At 47.6% G+C, this 15,120-nt stretch overlaps 1 protein-coding gene across 1 annotated transcript in view; it reads left to right on the top strand.

Annotated features, from left to right (window-relative positions):
• The first annotated feature begins 11,930 nt into the window (after window positions 1-11,930).
• LOC144930875 (uncharacterized) overlaps window positions 11,931-15,120 on the top strand; it is a 30,245-nt gene continuing 27,055 nt past the window's right edge. The window contains exons 1-2 of the mRNA XM_078854349.1: window positions 11,931-12,041; window positions 13,918-14,097. Coding sequence (XP_078710475.1) covers window positions 13,980-14,097 — 118 coding nt within the window. The 5' untranslated portion in view covers window positions 11,931-12,041; window positions 13,918-13,979. The remainder of the gene's footprint in view (window positions 12,042-13,917; window positions 14,098-15,120) is intronic.

The raw sequence follows: 15,120 nt of genomic DNA, 5'->3' as shown, positions 1-15,120 counted from the left end.
GAATATTCCTTGTTTAAGCATCCTAATTATGTTCATACCTTTGTGAAGATCTTTTAAAACAAGAGATGTAATTGCTGCGCACAAGTGAAAGGCTAAGGTTCATGTACAGACTCTGAAGTGAGCAGTCAGTTCCCATTACCACTTTTTACGACTGAAAAATACGTGGCTGCTGTTTCAAGGACGTTTTTTCAACACTCTTATGCTGAATGTAGTAGTGATTATTTGGAACATGAGCTTCCCAATGGAAGGACAGTGGAATGGATGCTTCCCAGTTTAAGGCCCTTCACTTCTTGCAAACCTTTGCTCATGTGGGTAACTTTATGCACGTTAAGCAATCCCCTTGTGCTGAGGTTGCAGGACTGGAGCCTGAAAAAGCCAGCATGGACTGCAAGATCAGGCTCTGAGCTGGCGCACGTTTCTCAAGCTGATGGCCAAGCTGCTGTGGCGTGGAGGGGTGAATACGTTATTGTTGCTGCCCAGCTGCCACCTGTTGGTGTCACATTGGGTGCGGCAGTAAAAGAGAGAAGGGAAAACATAACGCAGTGTGTGATTGTGCAGGTTCCAACAAATCATGGGTTACTATTGCTTCCCTGCTTATGTTTTCCTGCAATGTACAGGAAACATATAACACTGCAGCGATTTGAAGAAGCCATACTATAGACCAGCTGGGCATTCACTCCCTTTAGCACACAGCAATATATGTGTGTAAGCAGAGTCTGAGTGAATGCTCCCCTGACAGCTAGCTGGGAGGGGGAGAGACTTTGGATGTGTTTGTGTAAATACAGTTGCTCCTGCTCTGCTTAGATATTCAGCACATAGAGTGGTGTCAAAGTAATCAGTTTTGGTTGGTGTTGGGTACAAATCACTTTAGTACTGAATAAAGGGGTAGTGAAATGCTGTTACCAAAATGTTGTAATTATTGTAGGAATACAGGGAAGCAGGACTGTGCTTAACCTGTCCCAAATGCGGGGGGTCACCTTCAGCTGAAAGGACCTCCTTTAAGCCAGGGACTCGAATGCCAGAGCCCTGTGAAGGTAAGAGGGCTGGGGACAGATGTCCCAGCCAGGAGGTTTGTGGACTCTCCCTAGGAATTCTTGGCCTTGAAATGGGCCATCACTGAGAATTTTTGTGACTACTTGTATGGTGCTAGTTTTCAGGTGTGGACAGACAAAAATGCGCTGATTTACGTGTTGACAAGTGCTAAGCTGGATGCGACAGGGCAGAGATGGGCGGCCGCCTTGGCTAGCTACTAGTTCAGCATGCAGTACCAATCAGGGAGAAGCAATGTAGATGCAGATTCCTATGGATGGAGTGAGAGCTATTTGCAATGGGAGATATCAAGAGTCAGAGGCCCATGAGAGTCTTCATGGTTGTGTTGCAGAAACTCTGGGCCTGCCCCCTGAGAGTGTGCCATGTGCCTCAGTGAATTATATTGTGTTGGACCAATCTCCGTTGCCCATGCTGCAGACTGGTAAAAAGTCCAACTGCAAGATACCGACATTCGTGACACACTACTTGCAAAAAGAAAAGGGTGAAACCCTGTTGCAATTATTCCATCTTCCCCTGAGGGTAAACTACTATTGAGGCAATGGAGCAAACTAAAACTGACACAGGGAAGTGCTGCACCGGATCACAGTAGACTCTTTACAAAATCAACTAACACTATTAGTGCTACCAAAAGAATACAGAGCCCCGGCCATGAGGGCCCTCCATGATGGCTTTGGACATTTGGGAACCCTGAAACTTATTCGTTCTACTGGGCCCAGATAGCTGAGAATGTACACAAGAAATGCAAGACGTGCTCGGTGTGTTCAAAGGAAAACTCTGCCCACTAGAGCAGCATATCTGAAGAATATCACCAGCAGCAAACCTTTGGAGCTGGTATGCATTGGTTTCTTGTCTTTAGAAGTGGACAGGAGGAATGTTGGGAACTGACCACTTTACACGGTCTGCGCAGGCATATCCCACATGTGACCAGAGGGCCACCACTGTTGCTCGAGTGTTGTTGGAAAAATCTTTTTCAGTGTATGGATTCCTGGCTCAGATACACTCTGACTAGGGATAGGACTTTGAGAGTCACCTCCTGAAGGAGGTGCTAAGGATGACAGGAATTAAGAAGTCCAGAGCAACACCTTATCACCCACAAGGTGACCCTCAGCCAGAGCAATTTAATTGGACTCTGTTGGATATGCTGGGGACTTTACTTCCAGAGCAGAAAGCAACCTGCAGCCAGCATGTTGCATTTTTGGTGCACGCCTACAATGCCACGAAGAACAATGCTACAGGAGTTACCCCATATCTCTTGATGTTTGGGTGAGAGCCAAAATTACCCATAGACCTGTGCTCTGGGGTATCAGAGGATGGAGAAAACCATGAGACACATCTGCAGTATGTTTCCTGACTAAGGGAAAAACAGCAGGATGCTTATCACTTGGCTACATCTGCTGCCCATGAGAACTCAGATAGTAACAAGCACCAGTATGATGCAAGGGTGTATTCACAGGAGCTCCAGCCAGGGGACAGAGTTCTGCTGTGAAATTTGGGTATTGCTCGCAAACACAAGATTGCTGACAGATGGAAGGCAATACCTTACCTGGTGGTGGAAAAGCTGGGAGATCTGCTAGTCTACAAGATTAAACCTGAGAGGGGGCCAGGGCAAATAAAGATGGTGCTTAGAAACCTCCTACTGCCTGTGGGGGAATTGGTAGGCGTCCATTATGGAATGGACCATGAAATGGGACCTGGGCGAAAGGGAGGTGCTGGACCAAATCCACCACCCAGCACGAGCAGTGGGCCCTGTGGGGCTAATCCACCCATATCTAGCACAGTTGAGAGCGAGTCTGAGGAGGAGGACACTACCACAGAGTGTCCTAGAATGGAGACCAGATTCTGGACTCCCATCAGCTGAACCAGGGGAGAGCTCCACTTCTTCTGCTCTAAACCCCAGGGCAGAAGCATTTAGGCTTGTTGCTGGCAACCCCCTGTCAATGACGAGACAAGCCTGGGACAATGAGCTTGTCCCATCAACCCTCCCAGACCTCCTGGAAGAAAAACAGTTTATGTTTATGAATCCTGTCTGCGGTGTTTTCCCAAATTAACTGCCAGTTACCTCCCTCCTTTTATTAAAAGTTTCTTTTCTACACTCAGACTCTGTGCTTGCAAGTAGGGAAGTATTGTCTCTCAGAGATGCCCGGGGTGGTGTGTAATTTTCCCAGGTTACTGAGTGGGGGCTTGAATCAGTTCTGTGTTGTATTGATGGAAAGGAACCCCTAGATATTGACATTTGATCCTGAAACCCTAATGCAGGCAAAACTCCCAATGACATCAATCGTTATGTTGATTGAATAGGGATCAGCAGGATTGGGCCTCGGGTAATATAACTGAAAGTTGAAAGTCAATGGCTGAACTGCCTGCACTGGGACCAGAAGCGGGCCTTTAAAGGGTGGGCCAGATACACAATAAACTTTTGTCAGCATAGCTATGGCACTCGTGGGTGTGAAAAAACCACACCCCCTAGCTGAGATAGGTATGTGGCAAAAAGCCCGAGGGTAGACGCAGCTATGCTGGTGTAAGAGTGCTTCTGCTGACATAGGTAATGTCATTTGGGGAGGTGGTGTTACTATGCTAAGGGCAGGTCTACACTACGGGGTTCAGTCGACCTAAGTTACGCAACTCCGGCTACGTGAATAACGTAGATGAAGTCAACATACTTTAGGTCGACTTATTGCGGTGTCTACACCACACTGGGTGGATGGGAGAAAGTCTTCCTTTGACTTACCTTATGCTTCTCTTTCTGGTGGAGTACTGGAGTCGATGGGCAAGCGTTCGGCGGTCGATTTAGTGGGTCTTCACTACACCTGCTAAATCAGTGGTTCTCAAACTTTTGTACTGGTGACCCCTTTCACATAGCAAGCCTCTCAGTGTGACTCCCCTTATAAATTAAAAACACTTTTTAATATATTTAACACCAGTATAAATGCTGGAGGCAAAGCGGGGTTTGGGGTGGAGGCTGACAGCTCGCGACCCCCTGAAGGGTCCTGACCGCCAGTTTGAGAAAACCTGCATTAAATAGCCCCCTGGTGGATCGATCGCCGTAGCATTGATCCATGATAAATGTAGACAAGCCATAAGAGCAAAACTCCTTCTGTCGGTATAAGCTGTGTCTACACTAGGGGCCTCTGACACTACAGCTGCACTGGCAAAGCATCTGTCTCAGGCTATGTCTACACTGCGCACCTTACAATGGAGCAGCTGCCGTTGCACCATTCTAAGATGCGCAGTGTAGCCGCTCTTTGTCGCTGGGATAGAGCTCTCCCAGTAACCAATGTGACAAAGTTCCTGCTCTACCTTGGTGGGTCTTGCGCTTATTGGCGGATTTGCTTGCCTTGGAGCTTCACGGAAGTCCTCAGCTTGGCCGTTTTTCTGAACACACAGTCCAGGTCGACTCCTTCTGTGTCTGACCAGGAGTTGGGAGGATTTGGGGAGAACCCGGGCCCGCCCTCTACTCCGGGTTCCAGCCCAGGGCCCTGTGGAATGCAGCTGTCTAGAGTGCCTCCTGGAACAGCAGTGCGACAGCTACAACTCCCTGGGCTACTTCCCCATGGCCTCTTCCCAACACCTTCTTTATCCTCACCATAGGACCTTCCTCCTGGTGTCTGATAATGCTTCTACCCCTCAGTCCTCCAACAGTCCGCGTTCTCACTCTCAGCTCCTAGTGCCTCATGCTCCCAGCTCCTCACACGCACACCACAAACTGAAGTGAGCTCCTTTTTAAAACCCAGGTGCCCTGATTAGCCTGCCTTAATTGATTCTAGCAGCTTCTTGATTGGCTGCAGGTGTTCTAATCAGCCTGTCTTAATTGTCTCCAGAAAGTTCCTGATTGCTCTGGAACCTTCCCTGTTACCTTACCCAGGGAAAAGGGACCTACTGAGCCTGGGGCTAATATATCTGCCTTCTATTACTCTCCTATAGCCATCTGGCCCGACCCTGTCATACCAAATAAAACCACCTCCAATGAGGGGCGGTAGCTTCGTTGCTGAGAGAGCGTCTTCCGCTGCCGAAGCGCTGTGCACACCGGTGCTTTTCGTCATTAAAGCTTCTGTGGTTCAGGGGTGTGGTTTTTTTCACACCCCTGAGCGATAAAAGTTTTAACAAGGAAAGTGCAGTGTCGACATGGCCTTTGTCTCTCTGTAGAACAGAAATGTTAGAGTTCATCATACAACTCTCTCTCAAAAGTGAGGAATAAACAGTGTGCAGCGTTGTAGTCGTGTTGGTCCCAGGATATTAGAGAGCCAAGGTGGGTGAGGTAATATCTTTTATGGGTCCAACTGCTGTCAGTGAGAGAGACGAACTTTCAAGCCACTCCAATCTTAAAGCTCAGAGATCCAGTTCCCAAAGGTGAATGGGATAGTTAACGGACAAGCTGTACATCCCACCCAGAACCCTGGGTACTTACTCATGTTGTTAACCTACACTGAAGTCCATGCTGCCACATCTACACTGCTATTTTTAGTCATGCTCGTGCAGGTGTGTCTACCCTAGCTGCAATCACACCTTAGATTGCAGTGAGGACATACCCACAGAGGCATGCACCCTCAGAAGAAGCAGGGAGATCTGTGTGGTGGGTTCCTCCCCTGCCATTTATGCTGTGGGTTATGAACCCACCTGCTTGCCCTTGGAGGATGGTTTGCTGGTATGTTTTCTTCTCACTCGCTGTGAAGGTCTGTTTTCTCAGGCTGATTTTGAAAGCAGCAGGAGGTACCCAGGTGAAGCCAGCACAGTAAAACAAAGTACATTAAAAAACCTAGCTCTGATTTGAAGCTCAGTGAAGCCAGATCAGCAAGAAAATAGGAGTAGTGGGGTGTTTTCTTTTGGAATTATATTCTACTTAGGTCCTAAAAACTTTTCTAATTATTAGGACAAACTGATGGAAAAGCCGACGTCAGCTGGGAGAACTAATGGGGAGAAATATAAGTGTGTCTGTGGCTATAGGAGAGCATTACATGATGTCTCACTCCAGATTTCGCATGAGTCATTTTCCTCCTGGTCAGGATTTCGTATTGAGTTGGAGGTGGCAATTGTCTGAGTATCAAAACTGCAGTGAATTTGTGTGTTTCAATGCCTCTTTGAGAAGTACCAACAACCGTATTTCTCTGTGTCTAGTGGAGTGAGCACTGTGCTGAACATCATACTACTTGGGTATTAATTGCAGCTCCAGCCCATGACACATGCTGGCTTTGGAAAGAAGACTGTAGGCCGGATTCGGCTGTCACTTCCAGCTGCACTAGTACATTGATTTCAGTTGGAATTGTGGGAGGTCAGCACCTCTGAAAATCTGGCCGACACTTTAGGTGCCTCACAAGAAGTTTGCTATTGATGCCTAACTTTAGACACCAAAGTTGGAAAGCTTGGTCCTTATGTAAGGATAAGGCCTTTGTCTGCAGCCAGATTGTAAGGCTTGTAGCCATATTGTAAGGCCTAAGGCCTTCGTCTGCAGCCAGATTAAAAGAGCAGCAGCTATGAGCTGAGAAGCAGGAAGTCACATCCTCACATTCCATCTAAATTACATTGAAACAATGCAAAAAGAAAAGGAGTACTTGTGGCACCTTAGAGACTAACCAATTTATTTGAGCATAAGCTTTCGTGAGCTACAGCTCACTTCATCGGATGCAATGTAATATCAGGCTGGCAAGAAGGAGACCCCGTCCTAATAGCACCCACTATCACCAGATAAAGAAACAGATCTTAAGCTGGTTAAAGAAAACTTAATTTGATAGCATCCTGTCTGGCAAGAAACCACTTCTCAGTAGTTGTGGTTGTGAAATCCCCATTTCTTTATTATTTTGTCATTATGGTCCCCACTTCCCTAGTGTTTGTCTGTTTGATCTATGTCTGGTTTTGTGATTGTTTCTGTCAGTTGCATAATTCATTTTTCTAGGAAATTAATTAAGGTGGTGAGGTATGATTGGTTCAAAAATTTTGTTAGGATTGGTTAGTAACATTTTAGTAAAATAATTGGTTAAGGTATAGCTAAGCCGGACTCAAGTTTCATTATATAAACTGGGGTCCAAGAAGGAGAGCAGCAGAGAAGGAACAGAAAAAGAAGAAGAAGGAAAGACCTGGGAGAAGAAGAACTCACCCCCAAGACTCAGCCTAAGATCAAAGCTGCTAAGAATCCTTTGCATGACCGTGACATGCAGCCGCCAGAATCCAGATGAGACTGACCTTGTCTGGCCAACAGGAAAAGTTTGCCTAGCTGATCAGGACTGGTGAGCATAGCATTGTTTGCTTAGCTTGTGTATTCTGCTTGGTAATTGTCAATAAAGAGAAGATAAGGATATTACTGTGTAAGGCTCTTTCACTGGTAAAAGGTCCTGCAAATCCGCAGAAAATTACGCATGGAGCTCTAGGAATTGGGTAAGGGTGGGTACTTAAATTGACAGGGTTACGCCTTGAGCCCTAGGAACTGGGTAAATATGGGTGCCCTAGAGAGTGTGTAACAGAGAATTTTGTGTGGGTAACACTTAATGTCTGTGCCCCAGTTTCCCCATCTGTAAAGTAGAGATAATGCGATTCCGCCCCTGCCCTAGGGCACAAGAGTGGAGGCATTTTTGGAAACCAAGTCTGTATCCTGCAGACCAGGTGATCTGCCTTTTCCTTTCCACCTGCTCTGCCCAGCAGCCCAATCCAACTTCCACTGAAGTCAATGGAAAGACATCTGCTGACTTCAGTGAGGACTGGTTAGGGCCACAGGCTGGTAAGAAGAATGGACAGTGACTGTCAGTGTATTGACATGGTCAACAGCTGGAACAAGTTACAAGACTGTTTAAATCTAAACCTACGATAGTTGAAGCCAACAGGCAATAGCCATAATTAATCACAGTTTTTGCTAGCATTTTCACGCATGCAGTAATTGTAGAATCCTCCCTGATTGATAAACAGCCTTTTCAATACACAATCATTCACGATTTTATATCTCAAGTTAAAAGTTTAGGCCATTAAAATAGTCCAAGGCTCCCATCTTGCAGTCTTGGGCAAACCTCTTGATGGCATCAGTGGGAATTTGCCTGAGTAAGGACCAGAGAGCACAGAGGTTGTAAGGTGTTTTCCAAAACAGAGACAACTGCTTCTGCATCAGTCCTTTGCACTTTTCTGATAGACAGTCAAAACATGAAACTAAACATTCAGCCTCCCGCAGCGTGTTGGTTTCCTTCTCAGCAGGTTCCAGCAGCAAGTGTGAAGGTGTTGAAAAGCATCCTGCTTGCTGGGGTTCAGCTGTAGCACTCTGTAGGGAACCCCAGCTGTGGACAGATTAACCTCTGATATTAGCATTGACACTGGTGGCGGGCTGGATCCAGTGTCAAACAGAGGCCGGCCTGGGCCTAAACTCCTGCAACTGCAAGGGGCACCTCAGTAGAAGTACGGCTTACAGAGAGGTCAGTTTTCGTGATCCGGCAGTGGGTCTGAGGCCCTTGTTTCACGGCCCAGGGAATCCATAGTGTAGTATTATCCGGGCTGGTCAAACCTGGTTCTCAGTGGAAACGTGTGGTTTTGACAAAGCAGTTTTATTTTTGGTCGGTTTGTTCTGCTTTCAGTGGGAAAGTTTCAAGAGTTTTTTGGACACACTTTCAGGTTTTGCTTTTCTAACAAAAAGTCAAATGTCTCCATAGGAAACTGCCCATTTTCGGACTATCTCTAATCATGATCAGTGTGGCGCTTAAGGGCATGTGGTCCTTCACAATAAGCAAAAAGTGCCAGGCAAAGAACAGGGGCCCAGATTCGGCTTTTCACTTATACCAGGATAAGTCCATGCTAATGTCACTGAAATTAAAGGCGCTACTTTGCATATACACCCCAGTGTAACGAAGGCCCTAATTCAGCAAAACACTTAAGCCCCATTAAAGTCAAATATGTGCTTAAAATTAAGCATGCACTTTGCTGAATTAGATCTTGTTTAGGGTTTGCTGGTTTGTTGTTAGATCTGTACCAGCAAACCCTTAATTTTAAGCACGTAATTGACTTCAGGGGTTCTTAAGAGCCTTGCTGAATCAGGGCCTTAGTTACAGTGGTGTCCATGGAAAGCTGAATGCTCTCTGGCCAGCGCTGTAGAATTTTTTGCCCTTGCTACTTACTTGTAGCAGAACAGAGGAAATTCCTCCACACACAGACACATGGTTCAGAATTCAAGGAATAAATGTGGATTTGATAGTGAAAGCGGGTCCCTTTGTTACTTCTGTGAAGTTCTGAGAATCATGTAAACTGCTGAGGTCATAGCTCTGACCCACTGACAAAATAATGTTCTGTCCTCTTGATGATAAGCCACAGACTCCAAGTAGCTCTTCTGGCACCTTTCGATGTGAAATCTAAGGCGCATGTCAGCACTGATTAAAGGAAAGCTTTGTAGGAGGCTGGCTTGGGCCTTGATTGCATCAGCAGCATCAGTAGTCAAGGTGCTGGATCTCTTGAGCTGTCAGCTGGATGATTTAGAACAATTTGTGCAGGGAGTAACAACTGTAGTGGCAAAGTGCAGTGTAAGAAGCCGCTAAATAACTTTTATGATCTGGCTGCACTTAGAGCTGCTAAATAATAGCAGGGGTATCATGAAGTTGATTGAAGGGTGCTATCTGTTTGGTTTTTTTTAAATAGACGTGGGTTGAATTTATCCTTGGGTAACTCAATTGAAATCAACAGAATAACCTCAGGGTTGATTTAAAAAGGAGAATGCCATCTGTAATGTTACACCCTTTATTGCTTTCACTAAGCAATTCAGAACCATTGGAGGAGAAGAACTGGATGTAGTGATGTTAACACTGATAGACTAGTTTTATTCATACTTAAAAGAGCAAAACAAAAAACTTGTCTTCCAGCTGCTCGTTTATCTCAACCTATTTATCAGTCCTTATGTCATGAAACCAACACAAACAAGAGAAAGACAGTTATTTATTGTGTTCTTTTATTTTTTCAGTGCACAATTCAAGACTGGGAATGTTTTTCCTGAGGAAACACACATTTATTTTAAATTCATTTGTCTACATTTTATTCTTTAATGGATTATTTTAAGAAATGGTCCCATTTGGGCTTTTCTTCTTTTTGTTTTAAATTCAAGAAACTTTCTGAATTCATGGACAATGGGAAGATGAAGTGAAAACCTCATGCGTCAGTGATAAACAGAATTAGGTCAATAAATGCTGACTTGAAACTATGCAGTAGGCTCTTCTCTGTGCCAAGCAGTATCCTAGCAATGTTTTCATTGTAAATAATTTAAGTCACTCTGAAATATTCGCTTTGGCTTTCACCCCGTTTAAATGTATGTCACACATTGGGCTGGTGTTTGTATTGTAATTAGACTTATTTGGTTTGATCGCATTCCTGCTTCCATGTGCAAACAAGTTAGTTCTGGAAAATCTCACCTGGCCAAAAGTTAAAGGGTTCGATTTTTCATTGCCCTGAACTTTGTGTCGTAAGTTCCACTAGCGCCAAGTGAGTGTAAAAATGCTCCCATTCTGATCTGCTAGTGTTTTGCCCTGATGTGACTTTCACACGCTGCTGGACAATGGAGAATTGGGCCTATGTAATATTATCAGGGCCAGTTAAAGTCAGTGGCAAAGCTTACATTGACTTCAGTCAGAGTAGATTTTCAATTTGCAAATTGCGTTGAAGTCAATGAGAGTTCTGAGTGTATGAGAAATGAACACAGGTCTGGATCCTGTATAGGATCACTTGCGGCATCCATTTTCTCCTGTAATCAGCCAGCCATGTACATTTTCAGCAGGCTGTGTTTTTCTGTGGGTTTTTTTTTAATTGGTTTGAATGAATTGAGTGCTAATGACAGGTCCTGAGCGGACAGACCCGCAGGTTGCAGTCCAGTTATTCAGCACTCAGGTACTATGTTGGGTGCCATTCAGACGCCTAGAGATAAACAGGAAGCTGGCTGCACGGGTTTCGCTAACTGTTCACTCCCTGTGCAGTGCCGGCAGCCATGTACAGAGCCGTGGGATGCACAGAAGGCCCAGTGTCACAGGAAGCGCGAAGTACATTTTCTTTTCAGGTTGCTGTAGATCTGTGATAGGTTTCAAAATTCATGCAGGATTTCTTCCGCGTGGGAGGGATTTCGGAATCCAGGGCTATTTAAAAAACACACCCGTTTGTAGACATGGGGAGACCCCACTGAAACTCCCAAATTCAAATATCTTCTACCTTTGGTCTCTGGAAGCGCTGTCTACAGCTGGGAGCAGGAGTAACCTGTGTGGAAGCCAGGAGGGGAGTAGCTGTTTTGTCATCGTTGGGTCAGGATGGGGGTGTAGATCATTCCCCTCTGGCCCCTCAGAAAACGAGAGCTGCTGCTCATGAGGCCTGTGAAGGGGGCTTCTGTGGATTCTAGAGGGTACCCAGACTCGGGCACAGTGGTCCATCCTGTGCCCCCATGCAGTGTGCAGGATTTCTGATGGCCACCAGACGTTGGGCCGTAAGCGGCAGGATGGGCAGCTGTGCAAACCACACGCTACAATTCCCTTTACAAATACTTGTTTTCGGAAGTTAATACAGAGAGCACTACATGTTAGCGTAAGTGGGCTCCTGACTCCCCCCGAATCAGTGCAAATACGGCTGAGGCCAAATAATTCACTTACTACCGCTACCTTCTTTGGGCCCGATTGTCTACAGACCTCATGTGAGCACCGGTGCACAGGACAGGCACTCCGCTAGCAGCGTGATAGGGGCTGTATCAGAACCAGAGTAGAACAGAAGCGGGTAAGTGGTCACACAGCTTAGCTGAGCCCTTATGAAAGCTCCTTCTGTTCCCACCTTCCATGTTCTTCAGTAACGTTTGTGCTCATGTGCCCAAAGCCATCCTGAGTGCCTGGCCAGCTGCGAGTTCCTGAGGTCTCTTCGGACAGGGGAAATGCCCCCCACCACGCTGGGCTTGGGGCCTTGTGGCTGCCTGCGTGCAGAGCTGCGGTCTTGATGTAGACTGCCCGGGGACAAAGAAGCGCTGTTCAAACCGGTGTGGATACACCTGTCAGCCCCAGCAAACGTGTTCAAAGGTAAAGCGGCCAAGTTGTCTGCAGCTCTGGGCTACCCTGTCGTTCTGCATCATGATGAATTAGTGTACTCTGCAGTAATCAGAGATCATTATTGTTATAGAAACAATAGCCGTTATTCTGTGGCAGCTCTCTGACAGCTAAAGAACGCGGCGGCCTGTGAAAAATCTAGACAGCTTAATCTTTTGTGTTGAAGAATATTTTCCTGTCTTTTCTTGGTAAATGTTCACACTGACGCAGGAGAGTGGGTGCTGTGTGATCTGCTAACGGGGGGCTGGGTGTGTGCTTAGATACTGGGAACGGGATACAGAGCCCTTCAACAATCCACCTGTCACAAGGTGACTGGCCCTTAAAGGGGAGATGGCCCACCTGCGACACTCAGCTCACCTCCAGGTGGTCATGTGACAGACAGGCCTCCTGGGGTGGGCGAGGTAAAAACAAAAGCCTCTGAGAAGCAAGAGAGGATCTGCAAAAGAGGGCTGGAGTGCAGCCTGGTTACTGGAGAGATGGGGAAACTGGTCTGAACCATTGCACAGCTCCGGGGCGGAGGATGGTGGAATCCCTTAGCTGGGGGGCAGCAGGGCCCAGTTCCGGGGTGGAGGATGGTGGAATCCCTTAGCTGGGGGGCAGCAGGGCCCAGCCCCAGGGCAGGGGATGGCGGAATCCCTTAGCTGTGGGCAGCAAGGCCCAGCTCCGGGGTGGAGGATGGTGGAATCCCTTAGCTAGGGGGCAGCAGGGCCCAGCCCCGGGGTGGAGGATGGTGGAATCCCTTAGCTAGGGGGCAGCAGGGCCCAGCTCTGGGGTGGAGGATGGTGGAATCCCTTAGCTAGGGGGCAGCAGGGCCCAGCCCCAGGGTGGAGGATGGTGGAATCCCTTAGCTAGGGGGCAGCAGGGCCCAGCCCCAGGGCGGAGGATGGTGGAATCCCTTAGCTGGGAGTGGGGCAACAGGGCCCACCCCCTGGTCAGAGGCTGTGGAATCTCTTAGCCAGGGGGAAGAGTGTTGGCCTGGTGAGCCAAAAGAAATGGTATGTTTATAAAGACATAATAAATTGGACCTGTGGAGTGTAATCTGACTCAGTACTTTGGGCCGGGAACAAGTGATTTGGGAGAAGCAAGAGGGAACTGAAGGTGGTGTGCCTGCCAGGCCACGCCGGGGCAGGACTGGGCATGCTGCAGGTGATACCCTGCCACACGTCCTCAGTCCGAGTGCACACCAGCTCAGCAGTGCCTGCCTCTCTCCTGGCTCTGAGGGGGCCCGTGTGAAGTGGCTTGGCTTGTTTCATTCTCGTGTCTGTGTCACAAAGCACACTCCCAGAGTTCACGCTAAGTGTCACCTCTGCAAAGAGGCCAAGGGAGAAACTGACTGCAGGGACCCAACTATCCTCTTGCCTCCTGGGTGGTCCTTCGGTGAGGGTTTAGACCTGTCAGTGGGAACTTCCGCTGCCACGTGTCATGCCGTTCTGTGCAGGCGGAGTGGGGTCGGGCTCCTGGGCTCTCAATCAGGTGCATTTCAGCTAAAATTCACACAACCACCCAGTAGCGGATTAGCCACTGGGCCAATGGGACCTGTGCCCAGGGACCCTGGCTAATTGGGGAACCCCAGAGAAATGGACGCCCTGCTGAAGAGCAGGGGGCAGGAGTACCGGGCGGGGGGGGGGGGGGCAGAGCAAGCCCCTGCATCCCAACCCCATTTTCCCGGCAGAAGCGCCAGGGAAGGGGCCGGGGGGTACTGCAGGCAAAAGAGGCAGGGCGGGGCCCCCACTGGCTCTGGCCCAGGGCCCCAAAACACCATAATCTGCCTCTGTGCCCACCTGATTATTAATCCACCTCCACACACGCTGCTGCAGCTGCGCTCTTGCTGCCTGTTTGTCATTTTCAGGTGTCCCATTAAAGCCTAGACCTCGCCTTTCTCGGGGACTCCAGTCGGACCCTTGAAGTGTCATGGAAATCCAAATGCAACCTGTCTGTGGAGTCTGTATTTTAGATCCTGCAGAAAAGGTGGAACTACAGGATTCAGCCTGGAGAAGAGGAAGCTACAGAATGGCAGATGGAGAGATTGGTTAGTTCTATATTTGTGATTATTTATGCAGAGTGCAGCTTCATAGGCAGTAGAACATATGGGAATCCAAAGGGCAGGTGTCTGCTGTATCTACTTATCTCCACTCTTCTATATAGGAAAAGGGATTTATGAAACATCTCGAGAGAGGTGATACCCGCATTATTTAAACAGCTTCAGGGAGGATCATTTGACTAGCAACTGTAGAATTCCGGGTCACTGAGCTGGTTATTCCAGTCACTGATACTGCAGCAAGATGGTTACTTCTGCCTATTCGAACCTTATCCGTACAATCGCTAGTGGAGAAGGAAGGCTGGCCAGAGAGAGGCTGGCTGGCCTTGTGGTTAAAGCACTAAACTAGGACTTGGGAAATCTGGAGTGAGTTCATGGCTCTGCTGTGGACCTCCTGCATGACCTGGGGTAAGTCACAGTCTCTCTGTGACTCGGTTTCCCCTTCTGTAAAGTGGAGCTAATAACGCTTCCCCAGCACAGGCATGTGGTGAGGGTATGTTCAGTGATGCTTGTGAGGCATTCAGATGTTGCAGGGAAAGAGGTTACAAGAATCATGGGGTAGACAGTGTAATTGACTCGTTTTGGGTGACTCTTCCATTGGCCGTTTTAAGTCCTCTGGCTTTGTCTGTGGATGTAAACTGCTGCTGGTGGTGTCATTTTGTCCTGCTACATTTGTGTCAGAGGCAGAAATGACAAAGAATGCTAGAAAATCAGGACTGTGAAAGACCCAGAAATCCAAGATGATGAGCAGATATTTACTTGTCAGAGCCTATTCATCCTGCTTTTTTACCAACTGAAATATCTGTGTCAATCAAACTCCAGAACTCAGATTCCTGCTGCTTGTTCTACAGAAGAAGTGTAATCCTGGATATTTTGCTTTGAGGTTTTCCTCTGAGGATTTCCACGTGTTTTTCAAGCATGAATGTCTGGCTTGTATTTGGCAGCAACGTGGGTATATATATGGGGGAGAGTGACAGAAACCTCTCCATGCCATTGTGCTCCCCCTGTATATGG

This window comes from Lepidochelys kempii, chromosome 9 (genome assembly GCF_965140285.1).
Source record: "Lepidochelys kempii isolate rLepKem1 chromosome 9, rLepKem1.hap1, whole genome shotgun sequence".
Lineage (NCBI taxonomy): Eukaryota > Metazoa > Chordata > Testudines > Cheloniidae > Lepidochelys > Lepidochelys kempii.
Note: the sequence above shows the minus strand (reverse complement) of the source record. Positions and strands in the feature narration are given on the sequence as shown.